The 22,409-nt window shown below is 27.1% G+C and overlaps 2 protein-coding genes across 3 annotated transcripts; one reads left to right on the forward strand and one right to left on the reverse strand.

The window, feature by feature from the left end:
* Window positions 1-1,050: 1,050 nt before the first annotated feature.
* Window positions 1,051-4,595, forward strand: LOC135927941 (DNA-directed RNA polymerase II subunit RPB9-like). The gene is made up of 4 exons (XM_065464221.1): window positions 1,051-1,147; window positions 1,186-1,240; window positions 1,282-1,482; window positions 4,392-4,595. Exons 1-4 carry the CDS (start codon window positions 1,092-1,094, stop codon window positions 4,452-4,454), a joined length of 375 nt encoding a protein of 124 aa, XP_065320293.1. The 5' UTR covers window positions 1,051-1,091; the 3' UTR covers window positions 4,455-4,595.
* Window positions 4,527-21,638, reverse strand: LOC135927940 (ribosome-binding protein 1-like). 2 transcript variants are annotated; one of them, XM_065464219.1, is made up of 18 exons: window positions 20,992-21,638; window positions 20,588-20,742; window positions 17,239-17,351; window positions 13,517-13,649; window positions 12,405-12,536; window positions 11,969-12,277; window positions 10,677-10,926; window positions 8,826-8,914; window positions 8,552-8,641; window positions 8,366-8,464; window positions 8,035-8,265; window positions 7,561-7,638; window positions 7,366-7,485; window positions 6,968-7,021; window positions 6,455-6,568; window positions 5,500-5,745; window positions 5,178-5,250; window positions 4,527-5,108 (listed from the first exon to the last, which is right to left on the reverse strand). In XM_065464219.1, the coding sequence occupies exons 1-18, from the start codon at window positions 21,617-21,619 to the stop codon at window positions 5,086-5,088; spliced, it is 2,937 nt and encodes a 978-aa protein (XP_065320291.1). In that variant the 5' UTR covers window positions 21,620-21,638; the 3' UTR covers window positions 4,527-5,085. The 2 variants fall into 2 exon arrangements, with proteins under 2 accessions (XP_065320291.1, XP_065320292.1); XM_065464220.1 differs by lacking the exon at window positions 20,588-20,742 and having other exon boundaries at window positions 4,530-5,108; window positions 20,992-21,022.
* Window positions 21,639-22,409: the final 771 nt, after the last annotated feature.

Below are 22,409 nucleotides of genomic sequence, written 5' to 3' on the forward strand. Positions count from 1 at the left end.
CTTACATAAAAGATCCAAACACAAACGCTACTCAATTCAATTTCTTCAAATACATTAATCTCCAGTCTATACTATTAATGTCATTGATAATACTTGACACTTTATTTGAAGGAATTGAATTTTAATCTAACAGTATAAAAATCTAATATGAAGGGGGCGGTTATGACCCATTTCTTCATTGAAATCATGAGAAAGATACAGTTGTCAATCTTTAATGAGAGGTAAAAATAAGACTTTAGTTATCATTAAGAATTAAATTTTATTCTAACACAAGGGGGTGGAGGATGACTTTATTCATTCATTGGAAATTCTGAGGGAGGGGGGTGGGTAAAGAATAGTTTTATTTTAAGAGTATTTTCATAAGCGTCTAAATGGGCGTTAAATTATTTTTAAGATTATTTCATGGAACATTTATATTCATTCTAATTTGATTTAGGAAATAACCAATAACATTAGTGGATATTTCAGAAAAAAACAAAAGACAAAGATAGAAGCAGGTTCTTTGTCTAAGGAATTGAAGATTTTCGCGTTTTGGGGGTATGTTCTGGAATAATTGAATCTTTGAAGTAATATTTAAAGCGACAGTATGGCTTGTGGAAAATAACTTAAAAAGAGTTTTCTATGAGGTTGAGGATCAAGCGATGTCATTTCACAACGCCTTTACTAGTTTAAATATGTAACATGTGAGGATCATCTTTGCTTTCTCTTCGATATATTTGATTTGTCAAAGGCAACTGAAGGGCTTTTATGGAGTGTTATATTATTATTATTATAAAAATTCAACGAGTTAGGCTAAAAACGGATGTTCACCACGGTTAACTTATACATTATAACTTTAGCAGAATTTTTAAATTCATCAAGTTAATTTTTTTAATTGAAAAATTTAAGCTCAAACATTTTTCATTTTTACAATTAAGTTAGAACATCGGCACATCTTATATGCCTCTTTATATTTTTTATTTTTCCAAATAAATAATATTAATTATTGTAAAAGGATAATTGATATTCAATTATGTCACTTCTTGATGCCTAGTTAAATCACTAGATTTATAACATATGATGTCATCTTTTTAGCGCAGCATTTGGAATAAATGCAGCAGAATTCTAACGGACCTTCATTTGTGGGAATAAGGTTTTGTCAAGAATGGTAAATATTTTTAATATACAAAATTAAATTCATTTAAGTAATAATATGTTGTATCCAAAGGAAGACAAAGCTAACAGAATTTTGCTTTATGCTGTGTGTAAATTTTTTTTAATATAAAATTATATTTATTTTAGTGTCGAAATTGTGATTATAGGGAAGTTGCAGACAATAATTGTATTTACGTTAATAAAATTATGCACGAAATTAATGAGCTAACCCAAATTGTTTCTGATGTTATATCAGATCCTACTTTACCTAGGACTGAAGACCACCCTTGTCCCAGATGTGGGCACAAAGAAGCAGTGTTTTTTCAGGCACAAAGTGCTAAAGCAGAAGTAATGAATTGCAATTTATTAATGTATAATTAAATGATTTAAAATATAAATATTTAAAAGTTTATTTTATTCCTATTGTTTTTTTTCCCCTTTTCATTTTAAAATGAATTATATAAAAGAATACTTAATTAAGCTAATAATCTATCAATTACATTTTGCTATGAAATATTAATTTATCCTAAATTTAAAAAAATATAATTCAACTATTTATTTTGAATGCATAGCTGACGTATATAATCTGACAATTTTTTTCAAAATGTGAAATATTTTATTTAGGGTTACTTAGGTAGTTGAAGCATTATAAACTTGATATACATTAATATCTTCATCAGTGAAATTAATATTGAATATAACACTATTTATATTAATTTGAGTTTGACATTTTTCTATAAGTATAGAGAAATTTTTGCATATATTTTGAGAGATTATATTTTAATTTCTTTATAGAGTCCTGCAAGTCCAGCTCATGAGCATGTGACAGATTAATTATATATTTCCCATATCTTTCTATGATTTTTGGCTAATAAATGACATTAGCTTCATTTTAATTAAGTTAATTTTTGACTTAAGGCTATGACAACTTGTTCAATTATGAAAACAACACACTCATTTTATTTTGATTTGCAAGTTTACAATTTACAATAAAAAGCATAAGCTATATAAAAATAAAAAATCTACATTATTTATTTTAAAAAAAGATAATTAAATACTACTCCACTAAATCCTCTCTTTATATTACACTGTTTTCACTTTTAACTAGTCTTACCCAACTTATATTTTGTGTGTTATTATTACTAAATAAATACCCTTGGCCCCAGTATCAAATATTATTTTAAAATATTTATATTCATTTTTCATTATACGTAAACATTTAAAAGATATATTTTTTGTGTTTGGATCGGGTTGTAGTAGCTCTCCGACCCAAAAATAAATATAAATATCTCAAATAATCATTATAATTTATAATGTCAATTATAAAACCATATCATTTTTTATTCATCACATTTTATCCATAAAATGTAAATCAGAATAACATGTAATTTTCAATTATTATTGTATAATTTACTAACAACCATATACCACTATTTTGTATTTGTATTTTAGTACATTGCATAGCATAGTTAACGATATTATTATATACTTTCATCATGTTCCACCAAGTTAAATAAAATACATTTTTCTAAATCTAATAGCTTCATATTTTCATTTTTGTTTATTGGACAAGTATCCTTAGCACCCGACTGTCCAAAAAAATATTTTCATATTGAAAAAATTATTTCTATGGATGCCAAATTAAAAAAAAAAGTGGTGAAAAGATTAAGAGCAATATGAAGTAAGGAAAAATGCCAATGGCAAATCTGAGGTCTAAAAATTTCCATATGATGAAAGCAAAGAAAACTTAATTATGTAAATTGCAATTTTTGCAAATATATATGCGTTTAATATAACAGGTTAGTATATTTATACATAAAATATATGATATTAGTAAATTTTAGGCACAAAACAACTAAAAAGGCATAAATGTGTATTTACAATAGAGGGTAAAAACGACTCAATTAACAATTGTTAGCCTTTTTGGTACTGATCCCAAAACTCAAAAGTTGTACCAAATTAAAAAAAACAGAGTGTACAAAGGTGTTTACCATTTGTGGACTTGATTTAGATCATTTGATTCAATTCATGGGAAAGGTTGTTGATCAAAATTGGCTGAATATTTGGAAATATTGATGTTAAGAGCATCATATAAAATCCCACGACAATTTCTAAATTTAATAGATACTGCTGATGGTATGCACAAAAAATTATTTCCGAAATTAAACGCATATATGAAAAAGGGTCGATGTGCTGATAACAATATATATGAAAATATGGTTAAATTATTTATAATTTTTAAATTCGATTGTATTTAACTGTTTTATAATATTTTTACAAATTAAATAAAAAAACTTAATATATATCTTGATTAGATTATGGCCATCAAATAAACTTTTATTTAAGGTGGCGATGAATAAATGCACATAAATTTTTTTTAGGTTATTATAATATTCAAACTCAAATTGCAAAATTTTATTCGGGCTCGGGTCGGGTTGGATTAATAAATGTGTGCTCAAGTCGGGTTCGGAAAATTTTTTTCAAATTCGGGCTCGGGCTGCGAAAAAATTACTTTGCAGACCTTTACTAACAGTTACCTTATTTCTAATTTATTGACAATATATTTTTAAATATTAACATAATAAATGAAATAATTGGTTGAAAATTTTTTTTTAGATTTAAGTCCATATCAGTTTAATATGACGGAAATAATTTTATAGATCATTATAATCCTAAAAACTATGGTTAACTTTCTATTTGTTATCTTAAATAATTTTATACTCTAATCTGTTTCCTTACTAACATTTTTAATAAATAAATAACAGAAAAAATAATGTCTTTTTTAAAAATAAACTTATATCATAAAAAAATGTTCTAATTTAATATATTTATTATATAAATAATATTTCACGATATTAGCAAATGTGCTTTTATTTTAATAATGAATAAATAATAAATCGTTATCACTAATTGACTGAGCAGACATATATAAGGATTTTTTTAAGATGTTTAAATATATAAGATATTTTTTTTTAAAATTAATTAAGAATTTGGAAAAAATAATTTGCTCATATTTATATTTTGAACAAAAAAAATCTTCAAAAAATGATTAAAATTTTTATGTATAAAAATCTCAAAAGATTTAGAATTTTAGTTAAAATTTGATCGAAATTTCTTTTTTTTCGAGCATTCTCAAAAAAATCCTCAGAGATCAAAAATCTTTGAAGAATTTTTATTTTGATTCTTTTAGATTATCTCAAAATTTAACCTATCCTTTTTATCTTGTATTATATATTTTTGTAATAATATATTAAAAGGATGAAATGAGATTGTATTACGTTTGTACCGACCCTAATTGTGCTCACAGATGGACTGAATAATCGAACATACAAGAAAAAAAAAGAAGCTTTTTATTATTCAAATTCGTGTATATGAGTTATAAACTTATAAAAATATGATTAGACGTGATAATTTTAAATTGATATGATGTATAATAAATATAAAAAAATGATATAGAATAGTTATATGACGTAATATAGATAAAATAATATATTAAACCACTAAAATTTACATCTTAAAATTTTTTTTTTTATCACAATATTAATTCAATACAAAAAAGCTGTTTGTAGATAAAATAATAATAATTGCACGTTATAAAAAAATGACATCGATAGTTATTATTATACCTCACCATTTTAAGCTGCATTCATAGCCAACGCTATTTATCAGCTGATCGAATTTATAAACTTTTTCAAATTGTCATCATGATTAGAAATTAAATTATAAATATAAAATTGACATATTGGGGGAAAAAAATTGTATCTTTTATCAGCTGTGAAAATGGGTCTACCCGTGAATCGGGCATGAAAAAAAATAAGCTTAATAAAAACATAATTATTTTGCCCACCTTTAATTGACGAAGCCACCGGTATAATAAGTATTGATTGAAATTTGAATGGTCTATGGAATGAGTAAAATTTGGAATATTGCTATTTAGATTAGAATTTAGCTTCATTTCACGTTTATCAGCTGACCTGTTATTAATTTTTTTTGTAATAAAGATGCCGAACTTTAGATAATTTCAAATAATTTTATTTTTAAACCTTCATTTAAACTTTGCAGTGATATTAATTCTCTTTGCATATCTTGGATTTTGGTTTTATATATTTCAAGTTCCTAGAGAGATTTTTTTTTAAAAAAAGAAAAAGGTGTTTATATATGATGGATCACAAGAAATTAAGTTGATACTTTTTTCTCGCTTAAAATAAGGCTTAAGCTAATTGCCTTATTGCAGCGTTTCACTGTTTTTAATTTTAAAATATTTCTTTAAATATACATTTGCAATTAGGCCCCATCTTTAAATATATTGTTCCCCCCTCCTCTTCACAAAATTTAAGAAACCTAATGATGCATCGATATGCTTACCTTAAGTAGATCTGTATCAGCAAAAGGTTCAATCATAACTTCGATCCATGGCTCATCTATAATTGAAGCCGATTGTCTGTTGGCCTTCATATCGCTGTTAGATTTTTTATTTGTTATTATTAGTGGAGATGAATGAGAGTTATTTGACTTTAGAGAACTTGAAGTGGTTTCCTCCAATATTTCAACGAAAAATGGTTCAGATAAAGTTAATTTGGCGTAATTGTTACTGTGTTTCGAGAAGCTAATCTGTATTAAATAATTACATTATAAAAAAACTTTGATTTGATTGACAATTTATCTTGATTCTCGATTATAACTTACGATCAAAATCGGTTATGATGGTCTATAAATGATTATTAAAAACATAGGAAAAGATGTATAAAATGATACATTAAAAGATTTCTGGAACTGGAAATTAAAATGCTAAAAAGTGGGTTATATAATTTCTATTAAATTATGCCGACCTTGAAAAATATTTTTTTAGGGAGTTACAGAAATTGATTATATTATTTAAGCTTAGGTTATCAAACTCTACTCTAAGCATGTTACCCTAATTATTTTTGAATATAGGGGGATGGGATCAATATAATAAATATGCATAGCACAAATTATGAGGTAAGAGCATAATTATGAGGTATATTGATTTTTTTTTTTCAAAAATATATTGTACTAAGAAAAATATTACAGCTACTTTATTCCTTTAAACAAATACATCACAGATATAAATAAAAAAAAATATCTATCAATATATACATTTTTTTTTAAATGATACATTCTATAATTACAAACATATGTACAAACTTAATAAAAAAAAATACATATATATATAAAATACAATATTTGACTTGACGTTCAATAACATGGTGATAAAAAAAATCCATTCATTCATTCATTATTTTTTATCATTGGTCAACTTTGTAACAGTCACTTAGCAGGAGTTTATTTTAAATTAAACCTTGGAAAGATCTTCCAACCGGGATTCCTTATCCTCATTTTGAGCCTTCATTTCGATCAAGCGAGTATTGAGTTCATCGCAAAATTTTTTATAGTATGATTCTGTACTAATTAGCTGTTTTTATTTAATTTTTTTTATAAAAAGATGAGTTTAAATTTAAAAAAATTAATATAATCTAGCAAATTTTTTTATAGTATGATTTCTGTACTAGTTAGTCAGCTGATTTTTTTTTAATTTGAAAATATTTTTTTAGGGCCGAGATTAGAGGGCTCTACTCGGAACACGTGACATTTTATTAGCGGGTTTAAAGGCCAGATTAAAATTGTGTAATATGTATGTATGCTTATCGATAAATTTTAGTTTTTTAAAATTAATATAAACGCAAATTTTTTCGAATAAGGATTTGATTCAGAATCACGTAAATTTTTAAAATAGACCAAGCAATTCACAGCTCCTTGGATTTGGCTGAAAGCCCTGAAATTGTAAAAATAAAATATATTTTTTTTTTCAAACTTGATTAGTTAATGTGGACTTGTTTTCTTTGAGGAGATCAATTTCGTCCTGCAACTATATAACAAATATTAAATTAAATTAAATTATTTTTTTAAATTTAAGGATTATTATTTTTTAAACATCCGCTATTGACCAATTCTAAATCAATAGGGCAGATATATATTGTGATTGCTATATTATTGGATTTGATCATTATAATTTTTTCTTATACACAGATACATGACACAAATACCGATACAATTTTTCATTCAAATTAACTAGATATAGGTATATTTTTAATAAAAAATGAATCTAGATAAGATATTACAACATTTGCCTTTAAATAAAAATTATCCACTGTTACATCAGGTATGCATGCGTGTTTTATTCTTTTATCTATTATAATTTTCTTTTAAAACCTTTTTATTAGCCGCCTTGATACAACCCAATTCGTTAGTTGAAGTTTGATTCAGTAATTCTAAATTTTTGAGTCTTTTTGCGGACTTTTCTACCATCTCCATTTCTAAAGTCGAGTTGGACTATAATAAATTAAGTAGAGGTTGATATAAAATAATATCAATGGAAAGCATTGAAAAAAAATATCAATAACTCACATTGTTTTTATCGGTTACGGGATTGTTCAGAAGGTTTGACAAATAACTCTGGCATGAATCAAAGAATAGATTCGCTTCCTAAAAATATTTTGTTGTAATTGAATAATAATATATAACGACGGTTATTCGTAAATTAACTATCAAGCCGAATACTAACCGAATTCGGGTTCAGACCTTTATAATTGTTTGGTTAGACATTTTGAAAACATGAAACAAACAGTGACCGATTTATGGACAACCCATAGAATTAGGCACTATTTTTCAATCGGGGTAGGTTCGGTCCTCTTTCGGTAAATCCCGCCACGATCAACTGGTTCCCATTTAAGTTTCTGCCATCAATATTTTTTATAGCTAAATAGAGTGTAAAATTCCTGATCCATACTCGATATCAAAACTAATGAATTTGATTCTTCCATTATTTTTACGGGGTAAAAAAAATGCTCTATTATTTAATTGGTAAACTCTTTATCAAACCATTTTATCAAAATCCTTTCCAGATGACGAAAAATCTTGTTCGAGCCATTCGTCGAGGCTCTTATGACTAGCAAAATCAGGTTTTGTGTGACTCAGATCCTTCAGGATTTTCAAAACATTTTCCCTCTCCGATGCTAAGGTGTTGTTCGTTTGACCTTTTAAGCTTCGAGCCAAACGGCTCTCCCTTTCAGTCAAAGCTTCCATCAATTTCCAGTTTTTAGTTCTCAATTCCTTATTTTTTTTTAAAAAAAAAGAATGATAATTTTGTTAAAGCGATTATATGCAACGTAACATAAAAGTTTGATTTTTTAAAAAAAAATGTGAATCATACATTATTTTTATCTTTCAATGATGCTATTAAATCCGTATTATCATCATGATAAACTTGAGAAGACGATGCCTTGGAAGCTGATTTGACATAATTTTCAACCTAAGTTAAAAAAGGATATGATAAGGAGTGATTCATCAACTTCACAATAAGTTTTAAAAATAAAAATGGATTAAAATTTGTGTTTACATCGTATTCGACCATAGTCGGTTGCGTATGAACCAAAGTTTTAGCTATATTTTTCAATTCCTCTTTAGCTTCGATGTCAAGAGTTAAAGCCTAAAAGGATAAGTATTCGAAAATAAATGCATGACTTAAAAAAAAATATAATAAATTAAAGGTCAGCGTGGGTCGGGCCGCAATTTATTTTTACCCGGTCCGAGATGTCGGGGCCGGGTTTTCAACCCTACCGTTTATCTTTACAGATATTTTTTATTTATTTTTTTTTTAAAGAAAAAACTACTTTATCGTATCCATCGTGGTATTCTTTGATAAACGCGTTTATTTGTTCTTTCAATTGCAGGATTTCCATTTTGACATCCCTCTTTAAATCTAATCAACAAAAAAGAAAAAATCAATAAAATACCCCCCATAATAAAGTTTTTATAATGAGATAAATTAATTAGTTTTAAGAGTTTCTTTAAAAAATAATTTGGTATCAAAAAGGAAAAGTGTCAATCGAAAAATTCTAGGGTCCTAGCTCGGCTGAATTTTTTGTTTTTAACTCCGAATTCTATCAAGATAAGCTGACTGGACGCCAAAAATGCATATGTAGCGCGTTACTTTTTTTAGTAGCGTATCTAATAGTGCGCTACTTTTTAAAATAGCGATAACGCGCTCCTATATGAGAGTAAGTAAGTAGCGCTATTCTTCCCCTACTTTAAAATTAGGTATTCTATCAATCGAAATTTATATTTCAAAAAAAAAATGCTTTTATAAGTCTCATTTATCAAGTTAATTAAAATACAAAATGTCGCCAATAAGGGATAGACGTTGAAATTAATTTTGAGACAGATGATAATCACAAAATTTCACTAAAGAAAAAATGATACTATAAAATAGTACCTTTCCCCAAAATTTGCAAAATATTTTTAACTTAACAAAAGTATACACCTAAAAGGTATCTCGATAATATTGACGTGCTAGAAGTGGCTATATCTAATAAATCAAATTTAATCCAAACTATATAGGTTAATCCAACAGAAACAGATGAAATATTAGATAATAAAGTTATAATAACTTTATAATTAATAGAGTTAGGCCAATTTTTTTTGGTAGATAATCTCTTATATATTAATCTGATTACATTCAACTTGGTAATAAGATATCCTGCTCACAGAATGCAACAATAGCGGATTGTTGGGACTCATGAAGGTTATTTATGTTCTGATCTTTTATTAGCTTATTGGAAATAGCACCTAAATAGGTATTGATAACGTGAATAATCTAATACCCAAATGAAGATTTATTAGCTAATAAATCGTCTTGATGCCCTTTTAAATTTAAAATACGCTGAACCTTTTTGATAATTTTTCTTATATAAAAGTTCAGAAAATTAAATACCGGATTGCTCTCAAGTGCTACAACATTTCTTTAATAAGCCAAAACTTATCTTTCTGATTTTCGCGACGTTTTTATCTTAATATTTTACATCTTTATTTAAAATGTTAATCTTATGGACATAGTTTAGATATATATGTATATATAATAATAATAATATTTTTATAAAGTAGCTTAAAAAAAGAGCGAAAGCTACTTTATAAGAAAAAGGTAGGTAATAGGGCTACCTTCTTTGCCAAATAGCATTAGATGTAACGCGCTACTTTCATAAGTAGCGTTTAACAACACTGTCGGACACCATTTTATTTTTTTTTCTTCGAATGATAAATTTTGAGAATAGATCCATAATATATCCATAAATCATTTGTCAGAAACAGATGATTATTTGAATTCTTAAAAGAAAAAAAAATAGGAGCTAGAACATAATTGTAAAGTTTTTTTTTCTTGTAGATTGAAAAATTAACAATGTAATAAAATATGTATTCTAGAGCGTTTTGGGCAATGACGTCACTAGCAATTTAAACTTGAGGGGGGGGGGGGAGTTATTTTATAAAAAAAATCTCTAGCATTACCCGAAATCTAAAATGAGCAAAACAGAAGAAGGAAAACTCTAAAATTCTGAGCACCTTCCTATCCTAAATAACGCTACTGCTTTCTAAATGCAAAATAAAAATTAATGGCTTAAATTATTTATAAAAAACTAGACTCCCCTATTGTTCAAAATTTTTGTTGTTGTTTAAAACTTGTAATATACCATTAGACTCAATGCAGGTCTGATTAAATTTATCAACATTGGTGAGCCCTTTAAAATGTTCCATTATCTCGTTTAACCCGAGAATCGATTTGGTCAGCGACTCGAAATTAGACATGGTTTCGCTCTGGCCTTTGATGACCTCTTCCTTGAAATCTTTGATCTCTTTGTGATAAGCCGCGCCCTGATTGTTGGAATGGGAGACGACTTTCTGTTCACTATTGTTCTTCAGGTAAATGTTGGATTTGATTACCTATATATATATATTTTATATGAAAATAAAACCGAAAACAAATGAAAAATACCAATAAATTTCTTCTGTTTTTTAATTACTACTATTATTTTATATCGAAAAATAACAATCTAATACTTATTTTGTCGAATTTTTTTTTTATTATCACAAACATTTTATAACTCTGGTTTATTATGTAAAATTGTGTTTGGTATAAAAAAAAACCAAATTTTTATCAATGTAAATGATTATTTAAGCCAGGGGATTCACGAATAAAAATTAAAAATCTTTAAATATTTTTGATGAAATTTTGCTAAAAATTCTAAAATTCCCGCCATTTTTACTCAAATTTTTTTTGTTACCCTGGCTCTTTTTTAAACATTTTCTTTTCGTTTTTGAAATTTGAAAAAAACTTGTTTTTTTTTTAAAAAAAATATTTGTTTATAATATTCTATATACTCGTTATCGATTTCCATATTAGATTTTTTTTTTATTAAGCAATTTAGTTTTTTTTTAACTGCTTAACTTTAAATCATGGTACGTTCAACTGGTGTAAGAAAATAGCACAAAACGGAATTTATTAAAGACCTAACGCGGGCTAATATATTAAGACTAAAGACCTAATGTTGCCTAGAATTGAGCTTTAAAAAGTAATAACGAAAAATAGCAAAAGATTCTTTATCTCACTTGATTTCACACACAAAAACACGTTGTGGGTTTTATTGGGGTGGGGGGGGGTGACAATTTACCGATCTGATTGCATGTGGCACGAGCCATTTACTTTGTATTTTTGCAATAGGAACTAGCCATTAACCAACTCGATACAATTATCCATGATTATCTGCAAAAAGATTTTGTACCATATCTTTAAATCATTAAAGAGTTTGTAGAGTACCTACTCTAATAAATTCCAGATAATTTAGGTATGAACTTTTGAGTAAAACAGTTCAAGGCAAAGTTGTCAGAAACTATGAGCGCGGCAGAAATGATTTCAGGAAAATTGAGAGATTCCAAAGTCACCATTATTCAACACAAAAACATGAAAATATCATTTTATGCTTACGTTGAGTAACTTGAGTATTTCGCCAAAATATTTATCCTCCTTTCCGACCATATTATTATCCCCGTGATTGACCGCGTCTTGATTATTTTTAAACCCGTTGGCTACTAAAGGCCCGTTGGATGATTGGGTGCCTTCTCTACCACTATTATTACTATTGTTTTGCTGGACTTTGACCATTTCCAATTGGTGTTTAAGATCATTGGACAGTATGACTTTTTCGTAGAGTTCCATTTTCAGTCTGACTTTGTCCTGTTCCAGCATGGAATTTTGCGAAGTAAGCAATTCTAATTGCTTTGTCACCTTACTCAGCTTTAAAGAGAATGAGTTTGAAAAAAGATAAAAATGTATTGTATTATAATATAAATATATATTTCTAAGTGTCATAAATGTCACTTTTTAACATTTTTCCTAAAGGAATAATAATTTAACCAAGAACCTTGTCATCGTAAGTTGAGCATTTGGTCGCCATTTCACTTTGGAACTTAGTTTCGGTTTGATAAATCGATTGCTCCAAGCCCTCAATATCGTTATCACGTGCCGAAATTAACTCCTGAAAACGTTTGTTTTCCTATTGTTAAGGAAAAGGTTTTATAAAATGAAAACATGTTTACTTCAAGAATAATAGTGTGATGATAAAAGTCAGTTATAACCCAAATACATCAGTAAATTTATCCTAAAGTATTCTATAACGTGATGTCAAGAGATGTATAGATACTCGTTTTAGCCGATAACGATACCAACCGTTATCGGGTTACCGGTCGGATACCGGAAATATTGACCGAATATTAATCCCAAATATCGGGACATCCCTGATTAATGAACATCGAAAAAATTTTCTCTCAATAAATTGTTCTATACCACATGTTTCATAATAAATTTAATACTCATTTACATTATACATATATCTATATTTATTACTTAGTTATAAAAACATTTTAAAAAAGATTATGACAAATAATTATAATTATTATCGATTCTATCCATCCATCCATAACGACATTATACCGATTCAAAAATAAACAAAAACTTTATCATATGAATTATAATTTCAAAAATAAAAAAAATTTCAGATCGTATAAGTTATTGGTAAGCCTCCTTCCTTCCCAAATAATATTTCGATATTCTTTTTAACTTTTTTTTTTTTCGACACAAATTTTGAGTTTTAATACGAAGAAAATTAAAGCTAAAAAAGAATATTTTTTTTCTTCTTTATTTCTCTTTCTTCCTTTCCTAATCTAATATATGCTTGGTACAATTATATCCACCTTTCTGTATAGCTCCCAAAATTGTTAGCTGTTCTACCAGACATTTCCTATATCCCTTCTTTTCTAATCTGTTTGGATCGTAACATAATCCGATCCATCTTTATGTGTAGCTACCAAAATTGTTAGAGGTTCTAACAGACATTTCTTGCATACCTTCTTCCCTAATCTATTTGGTAATCCCATCTATCTTCATGTATAGCTCCCAAAATTATTATCGATTTTAAGATATAATTTCTTTCGTGAAAGTAAAAGTAACAAAGAAATCAATAATAGTGATTTAAACCTGCGCTTGAAACGATTGCAACTCCCCGACCCTGGAGTGCATGATTTGGAGATCTTGAGTCAGGGATAACATTTTTTCCCTGGAGGATTGTTCTAGGTGCGAAAGCTTCGATTCATTTTCCGACCGTACTCGCCTATAGAGATATCGCAAAAATAAATAAATAAATGGTAATCATTATAGCGATTGCTAGTTTTTTCGGGTTAGACCGACCGGTGTCGGTTAGGTTTTTAGAATAGGTTATGAGGTTCGGTTCAATATATTTTTTTTTAAAATAATTTATTCAAATTAAATAATTCAATCAACATCAGTTTCTCGCGATAAAAACTATTCTTCAAAGCAGGTGACTTTGATAAGATTATCGAGTAGAGTTGATACAATCACTTAGGCTGTATTGAGTCATAACTCGTGACAAACCTGGATTGTAAAACCGACCAGAATCGGGCCGTATTTGGTCCAATTTAAAAATCCGGGCCGGGTCATAAAATGAGAACAATATAAAAAAATTCGGCAGGATGGGCTCAAGGAAAAAACAGGATCGGCTAAAAATTAATCTTAAAAACTAGAATTCGGATAAATTTTGACATCCTTGCAACTTCTCTGATATATCGTTAGTTGAGTGTTATAGTGTTCTATATCCAAAAAAGATTTCCTTGTTCTTTTTTTCTTTTAGAAATCCCATATTAGTGGCAAATAAAAATTATTATCAATTATATTTATAATATTTTTTTTTTATTGTGGATATATAAGACTACAGTGCTGACGAATTCATTTAGTGGATATAGAACATTATAATACTCGGTCGACGATATTTATGATTAAAGTTTATGTTTTATTATCACGTTTCAGTTTTTATATTTTGGGCAAAAATATAGATGAAATTTTTATTTTAGTTTTTATAAAAATTATATTTAAAGTTTTAATATTATAGGTATTCATAGCCAATTTAAAAACAAAATAACCAGACTCCTCTTCGATTAGGTCTTTATATTATGGTGCGCGGGTTATGATGGGTATTTTGAAAAATAAAAAATCAACTCTAGACCGAACAGTCACCTTTAATTTGTGAAAATCTCACGAGGAAAAAAAAATAAATAGGGATCGAATTTAAGGGTTAGAAAGTCTATCATATCTGACAAACAAAAAAAAACACAAAACTTTTTGATACCGACAGTTATGAGAGATGGAATGACAGGTGAAAGAACTTTCTTTCCTTATTGTGCTCAAAAATGGACAAGAAGCGAATTGGTGAGATGTAAAAATGGAAAATTTAGTATTGCATATTTTAAGCGGCAATGTGTTATTTTATTCGACTTGAAGAATCCAATTTTACCGGAAATTTAATCAGCCATGTATAGAGTACCTATCTTATCAATTGTAGACAATTTTAGCCGTTAACCTTTGAGTCATTTATTGATTTATATATAAAAAAAATTTCTATGTAGAAAAAACTCATATAAATTATATTTCGGGTTCAAAAGTTTATGGTTAAAAATTTGTTGGAAAATCGTAGGGTAAGGTGATCCCAAACATGGTAGAATATATTTCCGGTTAAAATCAGATTTTTAAATTTAAGAAAACGCGATCAGAAAAATTGATCTAAAGTTGAAAAAAAATAAAATAAACACATTGACGCTATCAAAGTGCTCCACTTGCGCACATGTTTAAAACGAGGAAATCAACAAACATTTAAAGTTTAAAAATCAAATAAAGGAAAAGCTTATCGATCAATTTTGACAGAGCTATAACCTTTGAGGCAAAAATTAATATTTTTTTAATCTAATTTTATATATAAATATCCGAAACCATTTTAATTTTTTTAAATTTACCCGGGCCGGTCCTGAAATTTTTGAAAAGATATCCGGGCCGGGCCGGAAAAAATTTAAAAAAAAATCCGGGCCGGGCCGCACGAATGGTATACCTCTACAGGTCTCTGATATATATATTTTGGGAATAAATAAGTTATTATCCACCACTTCCAACTCAAAAAATTTTGAAAAAGTCGAAAATGTCGAGTGGAGCACTCCAATTTTAGACCGACATGCACGGACATTTTTTTGATTTATAAGGTTATAAAATTTTAACAAAAAATATATATCAACGATGTAATCGAGTTCATAAAAATATATATCACAACCCCCCCCCCCTCTCCCGCACCCCATAATACGAGAAGAAGAAAAATAAAATAAGACATATGATATAGTATATAATTTGAAAGTGTAAAATGAGCCTTGCAGTGTTTTTCATTTTTTTTAAACTTTTTATTTGTACAGGATAAGATTAATTTAATATTAATATTTGTATAGTAATAAAAATAAGAAAAATATAGATACCTTTTATTTTGATTATAATTATAAAAAGGATAGTTCAACTTTTTTTTAAAAAAAATGATTTTATTTCTTTATTATAGGATAGGTTTTCTAAAATCGCTAAAAAAAATTGGGAAATATCGCTTTAATATCCTCTAGGAAAAAAATTTTTTTTTAAAGTAAATTTGAAATTAGGGAAACTAAACATATGTATTTAATATTCATTTTGCTATTTGATTCCCATTCTCATCGATTAATCAGTCAGTGGGTTAGCGTTTTATTCTAAACGAGCCCCTATAAGATTCAATTTTTTTCTTTTTTTTTCCTTCTTTCATTTTTATTAACGTTTCTCTTTTAAAACTATTTCCAAGTTTTATATTTTCGGGCCCAGCCGGGGTATTTAAAAATACGGTCCGGCACGTGTACCCGAACCGGGCTTAGGACCGGCTCCTGCAGGTCTACAATGTAATTATATAAAAATTATGCAGGCTTGAAATGAATGAATGACATAACCATAATTATGGGAAAGAGATCCATTAGTTAGAATTAGAAGATGTATCTCAAACTATTAGTTCGTAAAAATATTAAAAAAAAGAATAATTGGTTATTATTTTAAAAACTACTGAAATAAGTAATAGTGCACACAAATTGAACATTTCAACGCTGCGTTATAAAACGCAAATAATGCATTTTAATTGCATTCGTTTAAATTGAGTACGTTTACGTTTTGTATTTTAAATTATTGATATGCTTTTTAAACGCTGAGTTGAAACGTTCAATTTGTACGCACTATAACTCGACAAATTGTAAAAAAAACAAAAAACTAGTATATATTCTATCGAATCCTTAACATGCATAAATGTATCGCGATACTTTTGTTGTATCTGTCGATTTTTTAATTGACATTTATGGACGTTTTTAAAATAATATATTTTCTGTAAGAAAAGAAGAGATGAACTTTTAATTATGGAAGCAATAAAGATTTGGATGGATATCGACATGGGTATATATAAATAAATAAATATAATTCAAACAGGATCATATGAAATATTGGGTTTTGACACTTTAGCGACAACTCTAGAATTTAGTCGTATCCAAATATGTCAATTTAAAAAAACAATAAATATCCAATGAATAAAACATAAAAACCGATTATGTCACATAATAGATACAAAAGTACTATATTTAAAAATTTAAGAAAGAAAAATTATATTTAAAATTGGTCTAATTTTAGGCCATCATTGTTGGGCGCATTCTTCAAACCAAATTTAAATTTTAATGAACAGGAAATCGGTTTGGGGATAAATTAAATAAAAATAGGATATATGTTCAAAAATTATTTAAATAATTTTATTCATCAAGAATGTCAAATCTCAAATGGTAATAAATATAATATAATTATAATTGCGATATTACTTTAACTGTTCAATTTTGGAATTAGCCTCGGATGTCAGGTGTTCAGCTTTGACCAGCAAGCCGCTTTTTTCTTCCAACCTCTTCTCCAGCGATTTAATTTGATCATTGTGACACTGGGAATATAAAAAAAAGGATTGATTTAGGAGAGAGAGAGAGAGATAGATGTTATGAATTTTAATTAAATATAATTAAGAATAATTTTTTTTGGACGCATTAAATCGGGGTAGTGAAATAGCGGGCATTTAGCGTTTCCCGCTTCTTTCGCGTAAAAATTAGCGGTGTTCTATAATCTACCCGATAGTAAAATAAATATAAGATACTATTTTCCATTTTATTTACAAACATATTCTTATTCATTAATGTTTTATTTTTTTTTTAAAACATAAATTGTTTATTACATTTATTTAAAGGGTATCATTATTCTTTAAATGTTAGGCAAGAAGAATGGATGAACTAATTTCGTAAAAATTCACTTGGGTACATGGAGATGTTAGAGAGGTCAAACGAAGAATTGACATTTCAGTTATGGGAACTAGAGAGCAGCTAAAAGTTGTTTTTTTTTTGAAGAACAGCTCTTCCACAAACTACCAGGACTTACCTCACTGAAACTCATTGCTATTTTTTTCTATCAGCAGTTTGATAAAATATTATCTAGATTCTTCACTCCTTCCACAAGGGCAGTGAATCCAAGCTCAGGTTTATTTCCGCTTATATACAAGGTGCAACGGAATCCACTTATAAGGCAGGAGATTTTTCCTTTTTTTTCTCAGGATTGAATTTCGATGTCTAAGTTACCGTATTCGATAAAAATACCTAGCATCACCATTTCTTGGAGTCATCAGATCTGGTTTAAATGGCGCGGATTTATACCACTAATAATTTAAGTAGAATGCCAAGTTTTCGTTCCAATAATTCACTCAAGATTCTGTTTCTAGCTCGATAATATTAAGGAAACCCTTTACTTTTATAGAGGATGTATAATATACTATGGAAACGTGGACATCTTCGTCCTGAGACCTACAAGCCCGACCCTAAACCGTCCGTATTTTTAAAATATACCATACACGAGTCTAAAATATTTTTGAAAATACCCAGGCTGGGTTATTAGCTAAAAAAATCAAACATTAATGTAGCATAAATCGTGCCGGACCATGTAAATTGTACCCCTGCAGGCCTCTGACAGTTAATAGATAGATTTAGGTGAAAAAAACTCAAGACTATATTTTCATGAAAACAATTTTAATTAAAATATAACTGAGGAAAAATTGAATATGCGAATCCTTTTATTTGGATATCATTTTTTTTAATCAAAGGTTTTTAGCTATCAATGATCGCATTGTCTAATTTGGGGTCGTGATAACTCGGACAACTCCCTAATTTGACTAAAATTTTGAGTTCCAATAAAATTCCTGAAATAGAAATAAAATTAATGGTTGTTTCTTCATAATATAATTGTTGAAGTAGATTTTTTTTAAAGGAATATGACAAACTATACCATTTTTTTCCAATATAATTTAGAAATTTATTGAAAAAATATATAAATAATCATATAATGTAGATCAAAAAAATTTTAATTTTGTTTTATGAGGGGAAAGGATTGTTTGAATCTCCTAACCCCCCCCAACCCCATCCATATACCACTGAGTAGGGAGATTTTTTTAAATTTTTTGCTCATTTATGTAAGACCTCTGTAAAGTATAGGCATTTGTTGTTTTTCGCTGCATTTATTAATATTAAAAAATAATAATGAAAACTTCACGAGTAATCATTAATTAAAAAATTAAAGATTTAATATTTCTAAAGGAAGTATTCATAAATTTAAAGAAGACATTATCAAGACCAAATATAAAAAAAACAAAGAAAACATCTTATTTTATTTCATTTATATTTTTATACAAATCTTGTATATGCTTATGCATACATATATAATTTTACTCATCATTTTCATTAATTGATAAAAAAAATTATTTAAAGATGGTTGCACATACTTAATCTCACTTTTTAAGGAAATAAGAATATTGCAGATGGTAAAAATTCTTTTTAAAAAGGTAAAAAGTCTTGATAAATTGAGAATTTGGTCACAACAGGTTGGACTGTAATGAAATATGTTGCGTATTATTATAAATAGGTGTTTTCATCCTTTTATATATAAATAATACTGACCTCTTTTTTAGGTATTGCTCTTAATATTTTTCAGAGGACTCAAGTCCCATCTAGTAACACTACTAAATTAGGTTTATATAAAAGGATATAACTAAATCTTTTTGATTTATCTTAAACTTAAATATTGTTATATATATATATTTATTTTTGATAAAAATATATGGGCCACATTCCACGTCAAATCGATCACGATTCGGCCGACCCCTTTTAAAATTGTTAAAAATTTCTGGAATTATTTAGATAGGTATAAGAGTGAGAAATCGGTTTATTTTAGCTCGCTAACACATCTGGTTCTCGAGATATAGGGGCTCAAAGGTACAAAAAAGAGCCACTTTGGAATCTGTAAAATTTTTGAAATGATTATATCTCAAAAACTATATATAGTAAAAAATATTATAATATATCATTTTGTAGGTAAAGAAATTCTCTAATGGGCTAACAAAGAATAATAAATATTGGCGCCATTATAGGCTTTTAACATCTGGTTTACCTAAATTGCTTTACCTGTATTTTTAAGCAAAATAGTGAGTTTGTTTTCTAATATTTTTTAGACACCTTTACTAAATATATATACAATATCAAAACCTTGGCGACGCTATCGACTCCAAAAATTAATAAAAAATAGATGATGCTTTATGAAATTATGGATTATGGTTAAAATTTTGCTTCAATAACCAGATATTTTCACTTTTTATACTAAAAAATTTTGATTTTCTATTAAATATACTAATTAATTGAGGAGCAGATTGAGCATATGCCCATTAGACATTTAATAATAGGTAAACCAAATGTTAAAAGCCTATAATGTCGCGAATATTTATTATTTTTTGTTAGCCCATTAGAGAATTTCTTTACCTACAAAATGATCTATTATAATATTTTTTACTATAAATAGTTTTTGAAATTTAAGCATTTTAAAAATTTTACAGATTCCAAAGTGCCTCTTTTTTGTACCTTTGAGCCCCTATATTTCAAGAACCAGGTGTGCTAGCGAGCTAAAATAAACAACTTTCTCATTCTTTTACATATCTAAATAATTCCAGAAATTTTAACAATATTTAAAGGAGTTGGTCAAAAAAGTGCCTTTTTTGATCGATTTGACATGGAATGGCCCATATGTTATTTTGGTACTTTAAAATGATTAATTAGTTTTAACACAAAATAATCTTCATGATAAATATTTTACTTGCAAGTTAAAAAAAGGTACATTGTATTTTTGAGCAAAATTGTTTATAAATTCTTTGATCTCCTCTTGACTTAATTTATCACAAATGTGGGCTATTTCATTCATAGAATCTAGAATATTTGTAGTCATTTTATTGTTTTCTTGGCTTTCTAATCCTTTACACATCATAAAATCAATTAAAATATTGGGTTTACTATGATGTAGTCAAATTATATAATAACAAAAAATTAAGACTAACATGAGTGCAAAATTATAAACTTATTAATTTAGCCATAAATATTGTGCACTCCTGTTAATCTTATTTTTTTTAAATAATCTTTACATATGTACATATATTTGAATTTTATTCTTATGATAATAATTATAATAAAGTGGCTTTAAAAAAAAATGTTAAAATAAATTACCAGAAGTTTCAGGCATACTAGAATTACTCAGTTCTGCATGATCTATATTATTAGTGTCTAAAAATTGAAACTCAGAAGTGGTATTTATTTCTATTGGATTTATATCTGTTTCATGTTTACAGTTAATATTCGATTCCTCATTTGTCATATTATGTTGATTATGATTATCTACCAATTTTGTAAGTTTACTATTAACTACACTTCCATTTGATGATTGAATACCATTATTTTTAATTATGCCTTTAATATTTTTTTTTTGAGGCAAACTTTCCATTTTCTTTTTGCTAGGTTCCGATGATGATTTATCAACTACATTATTAAAATGAACACTTTTATTATTGTTATTAGCATGTTTCTTATCCATATTTTTAATTTTTAAATAATTTTTACTATTTTTAGATTTATTAGTTTTAACTTTATTTTTAATTAGTGATAAAAAAGAAAGTTGATTCTTTTCCAATTGTTTATGTTGAATAGCCATAGCTTCTTCGAATGATGATTGCTTTGTTCCCAAGAATATAATTATGTATACGAATATAAATATAATGAATATTATAAATCCAAATGTTAAAATGGTATAAATATCAGGGAATGTCCCAATTTCTAGATAATATTTCAATATATTCATTGAAGTTTCTAAAAAAAAACTTTCAAAGATTTAAGACGAATGAATGTATTTAAAAAAAAGAAATATAAATAACAACCGATAATTTAAAGAGAATTTTCTATAATTATAAATTTTTAAAATTCTTTTTACAAAGGTGGAAAACATTGTCACCGCATTTTCAAAATATAATGTTATATGTTATAATATTAGTAATAAGCAATAAAACAATTCTAGATGTATTATTATTTATCAGTTTCGTTAAAGCTCATGAACAATTTATGATAGAAATAAAAATTTAAGATAAAAGCTATAAATATTTTATTTGCATATTTTTTATCATTATTTTTAATTCAAATTTAAAAAGATTACCATTATTTATATATTCTGCTTTCAATTTTTAGCTACACTTATGGTTATAATTTATAACGATTTATTTAAAAATAAATATGTTAATAGTACTTGACCGAATTTCAGTTTGGTCACTTTTATTTCGTATTAAGGTAAACTTTTTGTAGTAAAAATAGGCTAAATATTTTTACAATATTATAAGTTAATTTCTATCAATAAATTTTATTTTACAACGATGGGATAATTCTTAATTATACTTATATGCGTTTTATTAAAATTAATTACTTTTTATTCAAAAAAATAATTTTTTTTTGATAATATGTTGAAAAATATATATGTCTAAAAATGATATATCATATCTATAAAATGTAATTGAAAAAAAATAATAATAGAAGCCAAGTTTAATTTGTCTACATGGTGCTTGATATCAATAGTGTCCCCAAACGTAGAATTATCGGAATAA

This window comes from Gordionus sp. m RMFG-2023, chromosome 4 (genome assembly GCF_954871325.1).
Source record: "Gordionus sp. m RMFG-2023 chromosome 4, tfGorSpeb1-WG-v2, whole genome shotgun sequence".
Lineage (NCBI taxonomy): Eukaryota > Metazoa > Nematomorpha > Gordioida > Chordodea > Parachordodidae > Gordionus > Gordionus sp. m RMFG-2023.

Bases quoted from the DNA above. Each gene is read 5' to 3' on its own strand.
- LOC135927941 (XM_065464221.1), top strand. From the start codon at position 1,092: ATGCAGCAGAATTCTAACGGACCTTCATTTGTGGGAATAAGGTTTTGT. The intron at 1,241-1,281 runs GTGTGTAAATTT...TATTTATTTTAG, and splicing joins ACAGAATTTTGCTTTATGCT to TGTCGAAATTGTGATTATAG. The intron at 1,483-4,391 runs GTAATGAATTGC...ATATATTAAAAG, and splicing joins CACAAAGTGCTAAAGCAGAA to GATGAAATGAGATTGTATTA.
- LOC135927940 (XM_065464219.1), bottom strand. From the start codon at position 21,619: ATGAATATATTGAAATATTATCTAGAAATTGGGACATTCCCTGATATT. The intron at 17,352-20,587 runs GTAAAATATTTA...TTATATTCCCAG, and splicing joins TACCTTTTTTTAACTTGCAA to TGTCACAATGATCAAATTAA. The intron at 8,642-8,825 runs GTAGTTTTTTCT...TTATCCTTTTAG, and splicing joins ACCACGATGGATACGATAAA to GCTTTAACTCTTGACATCGA.